This window comes from Emys orbicularis, chromosome 2, assembly GCF_028017835.1.
Source record: "Emys orbicularis isolate rEmyOrb1 chromosome 2, rEmyOrb1.hap1, whole genome shotgun sequence".
Taxonomy (NCBI): Eukaryota; Metazoa; Chordata; order Testudines; family Emydidae; genus Emys; species Emys orbicularis.
Window position 1 is genome coordinate 290,889,807 of NC_088684.1, and position 14,569 is coordinate 290,904,375.

General features: G+C 46.2%; 1 protein-coding gene across 1 annotated transcript in view; it reads right to left on the reverse strand.

Annotated features, from left to right (window-relative positions):
* Window positions 1-2,060: 2,060 nt before the first annotated feature.
* OBSCN (obscurin, cytoskeletal calmodulin and titin-interacting RhoGEF) overlaps window positions 2,061-14,569 on the reverse strand; it is a 277,319-nt gene continuing 264,810 nt past the window's right edge. Inside the window, exons 120-127 of the mRNA XM_065399153.1 lie at window positions 13,912-14,034; window positions 10,842-11,012; window positions 8,734-8,851; window positions 7,231-7,470; window positions 5,910-6,133; window positions 5,015-5,090; window positions 2,393-2,542; window positions 2,061-2,238 (exon numbers count right to left, since the gene is read on the reverse strand). Coding sequence (XP_065255225.1) covers window positions 2,061-2,238; window positions 2,393-2,542; window positions 5,015-5,090; window positions 5,910-6,133; window positions 7,231-7,470; window positions 8,734-8,851; window positions 10,842-11,012; window positions 13,912-14,034 — 1,280 coding nt within the window. The remainder of the gene's footprint in view (window positions 2,239-2,392; window positions 2,543-5,014; window positions 5,091-5,909; window positions 6,134-7,230; window positions 7,471-8,733; window positions 8,852-10,841; window positions 11,013-13,911; window positions 14,035-14,569) is intronic.

Here is a 14,569-nt window from a genome sequence, read left to right on the forward strand (position 1 = left end):
ATCATAATGGAAAACATTGTGCTACTTTGATTGCTTCAGTGAAAAGGCGTGTGTTGTGTGTGGCTGATTAAAAAGACTATGGTAGGCATTAAGGAAAAATTACCCTAACTTCATCACTGCAGATTCCTGGGTTTATTACATCTCCCCCGAGCATCTGTGGAACTGGTGTCTGTCCAGCGGCAGAGCTGTTCCTACGAAAGTCACCCAATGAGTGGGCGTTTCCTCTGTACCCACAGACACAGAACAGTGCAACCAACAAAGGTAGCATGCACAGGTCACTTTCGACAGCAAGCCAGGCAGAGTAGCGAGTTCATTGCAATGAACCACTCACTCAAGGCCCAAAGTATGGCCCTTTGCAGCTCAGAACACTCTCTCCCAGGTGTGGACAAAAGTTTTCTTTTGGAGCGTGCTCATTTGAGTCCTTCCTGTGAGAGAATGCCTCGCTCTAAAATCCTAACTGTGCCAAGTCTCTCCCTGCAGGGGCCACCTACCCTACGGAAGCCCATATCAATATATCAAGGCCGCGTACTGCAAAATCAGCATAGAATTCCTAACAGCGTGTTTTGCATTTTTAAGACTGCAGATTCAGATAAAGCAAGTTAGGATTGCTTTAAGCTACTCGGTGTCTGATATATTTGCCCTCTGATCATAAAGACTGGAGATTTTAAATACATGTCCCATAGTTCATATTCACTGTGGTTATAACCACAGTGAGCATCAATCCTTTGAGGATTTTAGTCAATGCTGCATATATCACAATGCACAGGGGCATGCATAGACCCCTCAATGATACATGCTATACATTCTGCCACACTATTAGCACATAGCAGAAAAAATTGGCTTGTGTCTGAGATGGCATGATCTGAGCCATTCATAGGAGTAGCATACAAAGGGCTAATTTGGTCTTCCACTGAAAATGCAAGACTCTATCAGTGCCTTTTCTCTTGCATGAGCAGGAAGATGGCCACAAATGGCTGTTCTTGTATCTCCTGTCGTTCAAGGTACATGCAAGACTGACTTCCATTGGACACAAACGTAGCATGGCTCCTTCTGGCCTGGTGAGAGGGAGGCTTACCTGGGACAGTTACTGTCTATGCACCATGAGAGTCCCAGTTACAGTCCCGTCTGTAGTAATGTGCAGATGGTGCATGTAATGCTCCTGTACTGAGTGTGATTGTGCCTCCCTCTAGTGGCTGGCTTAGCAGCCTGCTACTTCCAGAGGAAAGATTTCTCTTTCAGTGTGAGTGGCAGAGGCCTGCGTTTTGTCTTGGGTTCAGTCCCCACGGATGACTGTGGTAGCCATAGGTGAACATGGCCAAGGTACGTTACAAACTGGGTCCAGTCACCGGTGCATGCTGATTGTGTCTGTCAATTCTAGCCCCGGCTACTATGTGACAGACACATCAGGTGCCCTATTGAACAAATGTTATTTATAGCTCCAGTTACCTACAACTCTGCCTAGAAGACACACACACACACACATACACACTACATTTCATCTGATAGCCACACAATGGATTTTTTTTTAAACAGCGAAGATGTATATACTCTGATTCCATCCTGGGGCACTATCATTCAACAGCCTCCTCTACCCCAGCCCCAACTCAGTGCTATATTCCAAGGGAAATCTTTTACTGGCTCCGTATGGTTTTGAGAGACCGGCTAGAAGACCTGGCTATCACGTGAGCACCGGGGATCAGAAGCCGAGGCTGCTGTTATTGCAGGGAGTAACGTCTGAAAGACTCATGAACTGGCTGGGGGTCTGGTATCTCTGTGCTGCTGCTGGAGCTTGTGGGGGAAGTCACTGAGTGGTATTATGAGCAGTCTTGGAACACTCAGGGAAGGATTTTCAAAGCCACCCAGAGATCCAGTTCCCATTCACTCATGTCTAATGGGACCTGCTCACCCAAATCTCTCTCTAAGGCGTCAGGGTCACTGGTTTACTGCAGCAGGTCTGTAACCAGAGATGACACTTAGGTACCAAACCCCCAGTGCACACATTTGTCGGGGCATGCGGGGTGGGATGGGGGAATCTATTCTTCACTGTGTTCCCATCCATTTCACTGTGCAATCATCAGCCCATACTTTGAACAGAGCAGGCTCCTTTTCTTCTCCCGTTCTGCTAGGAAACGCCTCAGCTTGGCGGTGGAGAAAGTGACCACCGCTTGCTGTCTGTCATCCAAACCCGTCTCCTGGAGCCATGGAAACTGAAGGCATTCCGATCCTGACGGCCTCCCCCTAGGATAGGAAGAGAGCTAGAGCATCAACAAGCGTCTGGCTCAGATGGAGACATGCAGTGAGAGGAAGCTAGGTAGCTGGCTAGAGAAAGAGAGAAGAGAGCAGAAACTGGGCTCTGCATAGTTTGCATGCTGCAAAGCAAACATCCTCTTACCAGGGATTTGCGCACAGCGTGCTTTGAAGAAATGTCACGGCCCCCCCAGACAGACCCGCGTAGCATCTGGTAAGTTTCACCTTCCCTTTTTTGGTGATTCTCGGAAAGTCACAGGCCACCTCAGAACTGAGGGGGTAGTCGGCACTCAGCCTAACACAAAAAAGGAGGGTAAATTGACACGTGAGGGGAAAGGCCTCTTTGTAAATGCAATTTTCTGTTCCCAGTTCCTTTCTAGGCACTCCTGGGAAGTGCTGTGCTAGCGCGAGGAAGCAGACCACACCTGTGCTGAGAAGCATTGTATGGGAAGAGGAAATGGAAGAAGAGATGATTTATTGGAGGAAGGGTTTAATTAGAATGCTTTGTTTGCCTTTTTACTTAGCCCAGGTCTACACTGGGGTTGGGGGGGGAATCGACCTAAGATACGCAACTTCAGCTACGAGAATAGCGTAGCTGAAGTCAACGTATTTAGGTCGACTTACCGCGGCGTCTTCACGGTGCTGAGTCGACTGCTGCCACTCCCCCGTCGACTCCGCCTGCGCCTCTCGCGGCGGTGGAGTACCGGAGCCGACGGGAGAGCGCTCGGGGATCGATTTATCGCGTTTAGTCTAGACGCAATAAATCGACCCCTGATAGATCAATCGTTACCCGCCGATCCGGCGGGTAGTGTAGACCTGCCCTTAGTGTAGTTTTAATGTGCTTGCACTAGTTGAGTTTTATTGGAGAGCTGAGCCATATACAAAAGGTGGGTGTGGGTTGATTCTGTGTTGCAACATGGCCCCTTGACACCAATCCTGCTGTGCAAAGGGCCTATAAAGGCAGCCCATCGGCCCATCAGGGAGTGTAGAGCCAGCACAGACAGCTTTAAACCACTCTATTTCACAACCCTCGGTTCTGGGGGTGCGCCAGGGAGGAGGGATGTGGCTGGAATGCTGCTGTACTCTGGCTATTCTGAGCTGATGCAGTAGGCCCTTAGTGCATCTCTGCTGGTGGATCTCCTTTGAAACCCTAGTGGATTTAAAGCTGCCTTCCACTGATGCAATCCACAATCGTAGAAATGCAGGATTGGAAGGGACCTCAATAGGTCATCTAGTACAGCCCCTGAACTGAGGCACGACCAAGTATTATCTAGACCATCCCTGACAGGTGTTTGTCTAACCTGTTCTTAAAAACTTCCAATAATGGAAATTCCACAATGTTCCTAGGTAATTTGTTCCAGTGCTTAACCACCCTGACAATTAGCAAGTTTTTCCTAATGTCCAACCTAAATCTCCCTTGCTGCAATTTAACCCATTACTTCTTGTCCTATCCTCAGTGGTTAAGGAGAACAATTTATCACCCTTCTTTTTATAGCAACCTTTTACGTACTTGAAGACAGTTATCATGTCCCCCCTCAGTCTTCTCTTCTCCAGACTAAACAAACCCATTTTTTCCCAATCTTTTCTAGACCATTCATCATTTTTGTTGCTCTCCTCTGGACTTTCTCCAATTTGTCCACATCCTTCCTGAAGTGTGGTGCCCACAACTGGACACAATACTCCAGTTGAGGCCTTATCAGTGCTGAGTAAAGCAGAAGAATTACTTCTCACGTCTTGCTTACAACACTACTGTTAATACATAGAATCATAGAAATTTAGGGCTGGAAGGGACCTTGAGAAGTCATCAAGTCCAGCCCCCTGCACTGAGGCAGGGCCAAGAAAACCTAGACCATCCCTGACAGATGTTTGTCCAACTTGTTTTTAAAAAACTTCCAAGATCTCCTGGTTAAGCCACTGTGGTGTCTTACCATAATCTTATCATACTTCCTATCTCTCCTACACATTGGTGTAGTTTGCTCTTGTGCCCTTAATAATGTCTCTTTAAAAAACTGCCAACTCTCCTGAACTCTTTTCCCTTATATTTGCTCACTACAGGATCTTAACTATCAATTCTCTGAGTTTGGTAAAGTTTACCTTTTTGAAATCCATTATCTTTAGTCTGCTGTTTTCCCTCCTACCATTCCCTAGAATCGTGAACTCTACCATTTCATGATCACTTTCACCCAAGCTGCCTTCCGATTTCAAATTCTCAACCAGTTCCTCCCTGTTTGTCAGAATCAAATCCAGAACAGCCTCTCTCCTAGTAGCTTTCTTCACCTTCTGCAATAAACAGTTGTCTCCAATGCATTCCAAGAACTTGTTGGATAATCTGTATCCTGCTGTGTTCTTTTCCCAACAGATGTCTGAGTAGTTGAAGTCCCCCATCACCACCGAGTCCTTTCGCTTTGGATGATTTTGTTAGTTGTTCAAAAAAAGCCTCATCCACCTCTTCTTCCCTGGTTAGTTGGTCTATAGTAGACACCTACCATGACATCACCCTTGGTTTTTAGCCCTTTTATCCTTATCCAGAGACTTTCAACAGGTCTGCCTCCCTCTTCTATCTCAACCTCAGTGCAAATATACACATCTTTGATATACAAGGCAACTCCTCCTCCCTTTTTTCCTGCCTGTCCTTCCTGAACAAACTATACCCTTCTATACCGATATTCCAGTCATGAATGAACCCAACACGTTTCTGTGATGCCAATTGTGTCGTCATTGTGATTATTCACTAGTATTTCTAGTTCTTTGCAAGGGAACTACTTACATGATGAAAGCGGTGATGCCGACAGCCCAGATGTCAGTCTGCGGGAGGGCTCCTTGCTCTGACAGCAGTTCTGGAGCTACAAAGGCACAGCGGTGTGAGTGGAGTTGATGCATGACACCCCATGAACATCCTGAGTCATTTAAGAAGCCAAACAAATGGAGACCTATGAACGCCTCTCTAAAAAGCGTTGTCGTTACTAGGTATATATTGCACATCTAGTGCTGTGTTCATTGCTTTTGCCCATGCAGTGACTGCACTGTGTGCATTTTATGGGCATGACTCTCCTCTCACTTACACTGGGGTAAATCAGAAGTAACCCCGTTAAAGTTAATAGTTACATTGGTGTAAATCAGAAGGGACTGTGCCCACTGTCTGCAGCATGTACACTGTACACTCGCTAGCTCTGCCCCTCCATGCTCAGGATGAGACATTGTGCTTCACAAGGGTTGTCTCACATTTTAAATCAACTCAACGTGAGATTTATGAGTTACCCATTCAATTCATTGAATTCAACGGAACAAGCACGCTGGGAAGGCTGCTGTGTCCACGCAGTTCTACCCACTGCACCAGCCAATCGCAGGCCAGGGCTACAACACAGGCAGCCTAAATTCACTCCAGCATCATCCAGACCAGGAAATTCAGGGTGAATTCTGGACACTGCAAAAACATCCAGTTCTATAACCGCCATTATAGCACAAGTGGGAATAATGTAAGAGAATGCAGGCTGACCCCATTTCCTGTTAGCTGGCAACCAACAGGAGCATCTGCCAGGCAATGAATGGGAGCATCTTCAAACACATCTGTAAAGTGTCGCTCCCACCATTGTCCCAGTCTGACCTTCCATCTAGCAGGGGCCCGAGGCCATGCTGACGTAGCACTGACATACCGTACTCACCCATGGTTTCTACGTAGTCAATGCACCTATCCATGGTAATGACTCTGTCTGGCGAGTAGAACTGCGCGTTGCCAAAGTCCAGGAGTTTAAGCAGGTTGGGTTCAGTAATGATCATGTTTTCAGACCTCAGATCCAAGTGCAGGATGTGGTGTGCATGGAGGAACTCAACTGCACTGAGGATCTGCCATAGATAGTCTCTGACCTCCACCTCTGAGTAGGATGTCCTGGTAAAGGAAACAGTAAAAATCATAATTTTCCTTCCTGCGTATTTTAACGGCCTGGTCCTGCTTCCACTGAAGTCAATAGGAAAATTCCCATTAAGTCCTAACATGATCAGGAACAACAATACTCAGCACTTTTCATCAGCTTCAGATACTTCACAAATATTATTCATTAATCCTCAGGCAGGGCCGCCCAGAGGATTCAGGGGGCCTGGGGCAAAGCAATTTCGGGGGCCCTTGCCATAAAAAAAAGTTGCAATACTATAGAATAGTATATTCTCATGGGGGCCCCTGCGGGGCCCGGGGCAAATTGCCCCACTTGCCCCCCCCGGGCGGCCCTGTCCTCACGAAGCTCCACTGGGGGTAGGTAAGTAACTATTGCTATGCCTGTGATACAGATGGAAACTTGAGGCTGAGAAATTAAGTGACTGGGCTACAGAGGGAGTCAGTGGCAGAGTGGGATCAGAATGCAGCTCCTGTGCTTAGATCAGGGGCTTAGCCCTCTTACTCATAAGATGTCATCTGATCAGTTTTCAGCCAGCAGGGGGAGGCGGAAGGAGAAATGGGAATAGGTGGAAAGGCTGCCTGAACCACACACAATCCCCATGCCATCTATTGTACATTTACACCTTAAAGGTAGGATTTACGCTCAGCCAGAATGAGCACAGAATCATAGAATATCAGGATTGGAAGGGACCTCAGGAGGTCATCTAGTCCAACCCCCTGCTCAAAGCAGGGCCAGTCCCCAACCAATCCTCTTTATGGCCACTCGAGAGCTGGGATTTAACAAGAGACTCTGGGAATCAAGGCAGCGAATAGACGCATTAAAATAATTGATGTCCTCCATCTCTGGTGGCGGAGGGAAAGAGACTGTGATGCTCCACAGGTACTGATTTGTGGCTGATCCATGGAAGCCGAAGAGCCGAACGAGTTTCAGGGGAGTACAGGAGGTGTATCACAAGTATAGTAGGAAATTAGACTGGGGGAAAACGTGGGCGGAGGAAGATGCTCCAGAATGAAGAGGTGGGCAAAAATCCACAGTACAGATGCCTCACTAGCTAACCCAGCCTCAAACAAAGCTGGTACGGCGGGATGCGTACCTTTCAGCCAAACAATGGAGTAGCTCTGGCCCCACGCACAATTCCAGGATCAGCACTAGGTGCTGGGGGCTCACGTAGGCTCCTTGCAGCTGAACGATATGTGTGTGATGAAGCTTCCTCAGGACTTGATATTCCTGGAGCACAGCCTGCTTGTCTTCTTGCCGGTAGGGGATAATTTTGGCAGCCTGCGCATTTCCGCTTAATTTTTCCCTGCACTGTCTGACGATGCTGAAACGCCCCCTGGAGCAACAAAAGTACAAGGGCAAGTTAAACTTCTCCTGCTGCTCTTGGAACAAGGTAGCCTGAGCCAGGTTCTGCCGTACCTTAGAATCAACAGCATCCTACTGCTTATTTTGCATCCAGACCCTGTGGTGAAAACCATGATCATGCTGGGCTGGTAGGAGAGAACGTAAGTCTGCACCTCCTTAAAGTGAAAGTGTATGGCTACTTTTAATGGCAGCAGCAAAAGCCTGACCTCTAATGCCTGTGAATAATATCCGCAATGCACAGGTGCAATGATGGGTGTGTTTACACTTGGAGCTGGGGGTGTGACCGAGCCAGCACGCTAAAAACAGTGTCCCCGGAGTAGCACAAACGGTGTCAGCATGGGCGAATCGTGCTGACTACAAACCTGCCTGAACTCCATGGGTACGTACTCAGCTCACGGCTGCCCATGCTACCCCGGCTACACTACTATTCTAGCGTGCGAGCTCGATGACAGCTAGCACGAATACGTCTCAGTGAACTGGGACTCGCCCCCGAGCTCACAAGCGTAAAGGGAGCCTAAGAGAGAATCCTTTACCAGCCCAGAGGACAGCTGGGCTGTACATGATTGGGCTTCTTAGCAAGAATCCAGTGTTTAGATCCCAAATTTGGATTCAGTGTCTTTTACCTTTTAGGACACTGGCTAATTCCCAGATGTGAAATTCCTTGGGGATGGGCTAGTGTTGGGGGCAGCCTCTACAAGGTGATGAGGACTCTTGCCTGGAGTGAGCCCTGACTGGCCCCATCTTCTTCACCCTCCCACCTCTTGGAAAGCCCCTCTCCTCTGCCACACTGTGGGGTACAATAAGGACAATGAAATTCTGGGGACCTATGGATCTGTTACAATTGGTGTCCAGCTATTGGATTTGAATTGCTATGAACCCCACGTGCTCAACGGCGAGCTTTATCTACCTGGAAGGAGTGGGCTCTGCCCTGGTTGGTGAGTACGTGTATGGAGTTAGTGAGCAATGTACACATTTGAGCAGGGTCTGGCTCAGGATTCATTTAATGTTGGCAATATCAAGTCAGACAAGAGGAGGGCAGCCAAGCAAAGCCCAGTATCCTGAGCTACTGGAGATGTTTTCTTTAAAACAAAGTGGTAAGTGGGCAGGTAACAGGTGGGTGGCCGGTAGGTTTATAAAAGTGACATTTCCGAGTTTTAGGGTCCAAACTGAAGCCGCATGCAGCATTTTCTCCTGAACATCTGAGTGTGTAACTGGGGGTTTCTGGCCTTTATACCTTTTGATCTCTGTTTGGAAGGCGTAGGTTTGCTGGGTTGGAAAAGGCTCCGCTGGTGCCATTATTTCACGCTCACCCTCTGTAGCAGCTGGGAACGTCTGCTTTGCAGATTGAAACGCTAGAGGGAAAGAGAGACATGGATGTAGAAGAGAAAACAACACTGGGTTCAGTGCAGATCCTTGCTTTGTCATCCCTGGGTATCTTCTTGTCAATAGGGAGGCAGACAGGCAGCTACCGTATTTCAGACTCCAGCAGGCACATTTGTGAGATGTCTCACACTAGAGGCACCAAATCACGTTCTAGTGCAGCGGTTCTCAAACTCTGGGTCGGGACCCCATTTTAATGGGGTCGCCAGGGCTGGCTTGGACTCGCTGGGGCCCAGGGCTGAAACTGAAGCCTGAGCCCCACCACCCGAGGCTGAAGCCTGAGGGTTTCAGCCCTGCGTGTTGGGACTCAGGTTATAGGCCCCCCGCTTGGGGCTGAAGCTCTTGGGCTTCAGTTTTGTCCCCCCCTCCACCGCCCGGATCAGTGGGGCTGGGGCGGGCTCAGGCTTCGGTCCCCACTCCTGGGGTCGTGTAGTCATTTTTATTGTCAGAAGGGGGTCGCGGTGCAATGAAGTTTGAGAACCCCTGTTCTAGTGCAAAGAAACACCTTCAGGACTGAACACAGGGCTACTGACACTGGAGCTGGAGACATAATGTCCAGCTCGGGTGGACATTCACAGGTTAGCTCTGAACAAGCCAGCACACTAAAATCAGCAGTGTAGCTGCCACGGCACACACCACCCCAAGTATGTACCTAGGTCTCTGACAGGATTGCACTCAGGGCAGCTAGCTCGTCATGCCGCTCAAGCTCCGGCAGCTACACTTCTATGTTTAGCGCGCGAGCTCAATCAGAGCTAGCATGGGTATGTCTACCGGAGCTGGAAATTCCACCTCCAGCCCCAGTGTAGACATGTCCCATTAAGAGTTTCCTCTGGTCTAGCCTATTACATAGACAGTCAGATTAGAGGACCAGTGGATCTAATGGAAGAACTTGTTACTCTATCTCACTGCAAATGGCGAGCAATTAGTCTATATTAGCCTAGCCGCTGGTTCTCAACCTGCCACCTGGTCACAGCCCTCAATGAAATGGCAAGACATTGCCTGGTGACTGGCAACCTGCTTCTACTCCATGTTTCATTTCATCAGCTGAAGCAGATTGTCTTACGTCACTTGAAATTGGTTCTTCCTGAATATTCCTCTGGAATAGGGAGCATCGTATGAACCATTATGTCACCTTCTTGGAAGCATTGTGTGTATTGGCATAAAGAAATGTGGAGCGTGGCTCCGGAGAGATTGTGAGACCACAGTATGAAAATGGTTGAGAATCCCTGGCCTAAGGCAAGCATACAGGGTGAGGATTGGTAAATTACATTGAGATGGGCAGGGCTATTTCTCTGGTGTAGTGGAATCCTTTCAATTGGCGGAAAGAGAAATGATATCCCAGATAGGCCATTATCTCAATTCTCAGAGGAATGCTTTCAGCTGCTGGGAGAGTCCTTGTCATTTAATGGATTTCTTTAAAAATAAGCAACAATACAAACAAAGCATTAAACTATAGAAAAAAACTATGTTGGGATAAGTTTGACTTAGTGAAATAGCCCAAAATGAACAAAGGGAATTTTACAGAAGCAAACACCAATTCACATCAATTAACTACTGAGTTGTGGCTTGTAGACAGCACCAGGGCCACAGCATTTCAATGGACTTTTCACCACTTCCATAGGTGTACTATTAAGCCCACGCGTCATACAACTGAAACACATTACTCTGATTCTGTTCCCTGGTGAGCACCCGAATTAAATGAGCATGTCGGAGAGCCCATTAAGTGGTCTCTCCTGTACAAGTAATCTACAGTTTCAACCCCAGGATGCCAAGACTAGGAGTTCTTACAACTCATCCCGCTGTCAGCTAAGGGACTATCTGTGAACAACAGCACCTAGGATTCAAAACCCTAAAACACACTGGAGGCAATGGAGTTCCTCCAGACTGATGCTCCACTTCCCCTGAAGTACACACGAAGAAGGTGCAATAGTGTAGATGTTCTACCACCACCCAATAGCTTACCTGTTTGGTCTTTTTCACCAATCTTTACTTTGGCAGATGGGCTGCTGTAAGGTCCCATTCCTGCTTTACTGATGCAGGCCGTCCGGAAGGAGTAAACCAAGCCCCTGGAGAGATTACTGGCATAGTAGCAGCAATCAGCCAAGTCAGTAACAAGGGTCTTCCATTCACCATCTTGTCCAAGCAAAGAGAAACACAGGTTAGCACTTGTTCTAGGAATTATCGGGTGTCTTTTTTGCCGCCAATTACGACTGTTCTGGGAGTACAGAAAATGGGTGGCATATTTAAATGAAGCAGCCGCATAGAAATGGGGCTGAAAGTATAACCTCACATTGCCTTGTCATGTTTGTAGTGACCTCATATTTTCACTTCTGAAGCCAGGTATTTTATATTAGAGCCATGCAACGTTCATTGCAGGGAGTTGGCTGTGAATGCGTTTGTAGTTTCAGTTCATGTAATTTCATATCTATCCTCCCTGAGTTCCACTTTGAGATTTGAGGTTCAAACATGAATCCCAAACTCAAAACAAAACCCTGCTCAAAAAACCGCTGTATTTTATTCCGCTTCATGATGAAAGCAAGCAAAACTGAAAACATCACACAACTATAATTAAGAACTATAAATAAATCCCCAGAATAATTTAAACCTGGGCCCAAGCTCACTCAAGGTTTGTGAAACTCAAATGACCTTTCAAGGACTCCAGCAGGAGTTTTAGATTTGTAATAGAGAGCCCTGTGGCACCTTTAAGACTAACAGATGTATTGGAGCATAAGCTTTCGTGGGTGAATACCCACTTCAATTTGATTTGTGGGTGAATACCCACTTCACCCACAAAAGTTTATGCTCCAATACATCTGTTAGTCTTAAAGGTGCCACAGAACTCTCTGTTGCTTTTTACAGATCCAGACTAACATGGCTACCCCTCTGATACTAGATTTGTAATGGAATCCCAATGCGGGTGAGTCTCGTGTGATTCTGAGTTTTGTTGAGAACATTTCACACAACTCTACTTTTTATACATTCCAGTTTGCATACTGAAGTTACACATCGTGTTATATCGTATTGTTGTGTCACCAGGGAAATGGATACACCACAGACCCAGGGTTAGGGAACAACAGGAACAGATTTATTCAGGTATAAACCCTCATAGAGGAACAACTCCCTACCTAGCTCATGGCTATCCAGAATGAACTACATATGCAGATACATCCGTGGTTCTCAAACCTATATAATTGCACTCTGCTTCTTTGTGTAGTAGTTTACACACACAACCCGCCACACAAGTACATATACTGATGAAAAAAAATCAACATGCAATTCTCACTCAACATTAAAAACAGAAAGACATTGATCCAAACGGAGCCATTTAAGTATATAGCAATGTAAATTTTAAGTGAGATACTGCTTACTGTTATCACACTGTTGTTACCAATGTAATGGGTTTGCCTATTTTTTGGAACACAGCAATTCCCATCCTGGGTTGGATGCTTGAAACAGCCCTCCAGGTCCCTTTTACCTTCCATTAAATGGGCACACCGCGCCGTAGCAAACAGATTAACGTACAGATGGCAATGACTCTGTGTAATGCTGTGCCAGCTTATCAGAAATCCATCAGAATCACAGCACCATCTAGAGTCCAATACAGAGTGCCATCCAGGGACCTGATATGATTCTGGACAAATCAGCTTTGCTAGTTATTCATTGCTGTGGGCAAAATGTGCGCAGTATGTTTCCCCCCCCAAAGCTTCTCATGCCCCCTTTCCCCCAGAATACATTCCACGCCCCCAGGGGGACCCACCCCCCAGTTTGAAAACCTCTAATATCATACACAGATCTAGAGGGAGGCACGTAGGAAAACTGGGCCCAACTACAGCTGGGTGAAATTTTTCGGACAACACTTTTTTCTGACCAAAAAATGCTGAATGGTGACATCTAAATGTTTCATGAATTTATGTTGATTTTACTGAACTGTTTCAACTGAAAAGAAGCTAAAAAAAATCAGAAAAGGTCAAAACATTTTATTTCAACATTTCAAAATCAAACCTGCTGAGTTTTGTTTAAAACAATTTTGCCTTTCAAAATTTTATTTTGACCATTTTTAAGCATTTTAAATAAAAAATGTTTTAAAATGGTCAAAATAAAATCATTTTATTTAATTAATGCCAAAACAATGTTTGACCTGAAATTAAATTAAATTTATTTTACTCTACAGTTCTCCCAAAATTTAAAAAATCTTTGCTTTGGCTTGACCCAAAATGATCTTTTCCCCCTGATTTTTTAGAATTGCCAGGTAATCAAAAATCCGTTAGTTGCACAGCTCTAGGCCCAATGTGGTTGTGACCTGTAGGTCCTACTGCAAGATAAATATTTAATATTATTGTTAACAATAGGAACTCAGAGAGGTCAGGCTCCAAAGGCTCTGATCCAAGGCCAGCTGAAGTAAATGGAAAGATTCCCAGTGACTTCAGTGGGCTTTGCATCAGGCTCTGAATGAGTCAGGCAATCCAAATAATATATGATTAGGCCTGGTCTACACTGGGGTGGGGGGATCGATCTAAGTTACGCAACTTCAGCTATGTGAATAACGTAGCTGAAGTCGACGTAATTAGATCGATTTACCGCGGTGTCTTCACCGTGGTGAGTAGACTGCTGCCGCTCCCCAGTCGACTCTGCCTGCACCATTCGCGGCACTGGAGTACAGGAGTCGACGGGAGAGCGCTCAAGGGTCGATTTATCGCGTCTAGACTAGACACGATAAATCGATCCCCACTGGATCGATTGCTGCCTGCCGATCCGGCCAGTAGTGAAGACATACCCTCAAGGTATAACTATCTCTGAATCAAGGAGATTATCATTGCACAGATCTTGTAAAGTCAGATGTCTCTTCAATAGGATTCTAATGGGAAACTGTAAGTTCTTTGGCGCATGGACTGTCTTTTTATTTTGTTTGTACAGCACCTAGTACAATGAGGCCTTGATGCAGGACTGTGGCTCCTAGACACTACGATACTACTAGTACTAGATAATCATGATAACAATAACGAGAAGTGGAGACTATCAAGTTCTGCTTTACCTTCGCTCTTGCACTGTACAGTATACGTAACCACGGTGTTAGATTCCACAGGTTTCCAGACCACTTGCACTCCATCCTCATACACCTCCACAATATCAGGGGCTGGGGGGCTAGCAAGAACTTCTGTGAGGGAGGCATGCAAAATTAGACAATAGACAGACATGAAGGCTTAGACCCCTCTCCCTCTAACCGATGAGTAATTTTACAGTTGCAGATATTCTTCCATTCCAAACAGCTGATCCCTTTTGGAATGGTAAACTCCGTTTGCCTGATTTCAAACCTATCAAAAACTTGGAAGTTTGACTCAAACTAGAGGAGAGACTCAAACTTAGGAGAGACTCTGAAAAAAGGAGCAGAAAGAACGAACTCAAGGCAAATTACAGCAAGCACGGCAGAAACAAACACAGAGAGACTCTGTATAAGGAGCAGAGATAGGGAAGAGAGAAAAATTCCATGGAAAATATAAACACAATCAGTCAGATGGATGCTTGGTGTAAACTCCATCAACTTCAACAGACTTACATCATGGAAGAATCTGACTCAGTATATACAATGAATACAAGCTATGCATTTGCACCAGCCTAGTTCTGGGAGATAGGTGAATTCTTTTGTAGGTAAAAACATGTTTTGGTTGTTTTCTAAAATGGAATCATCCTTG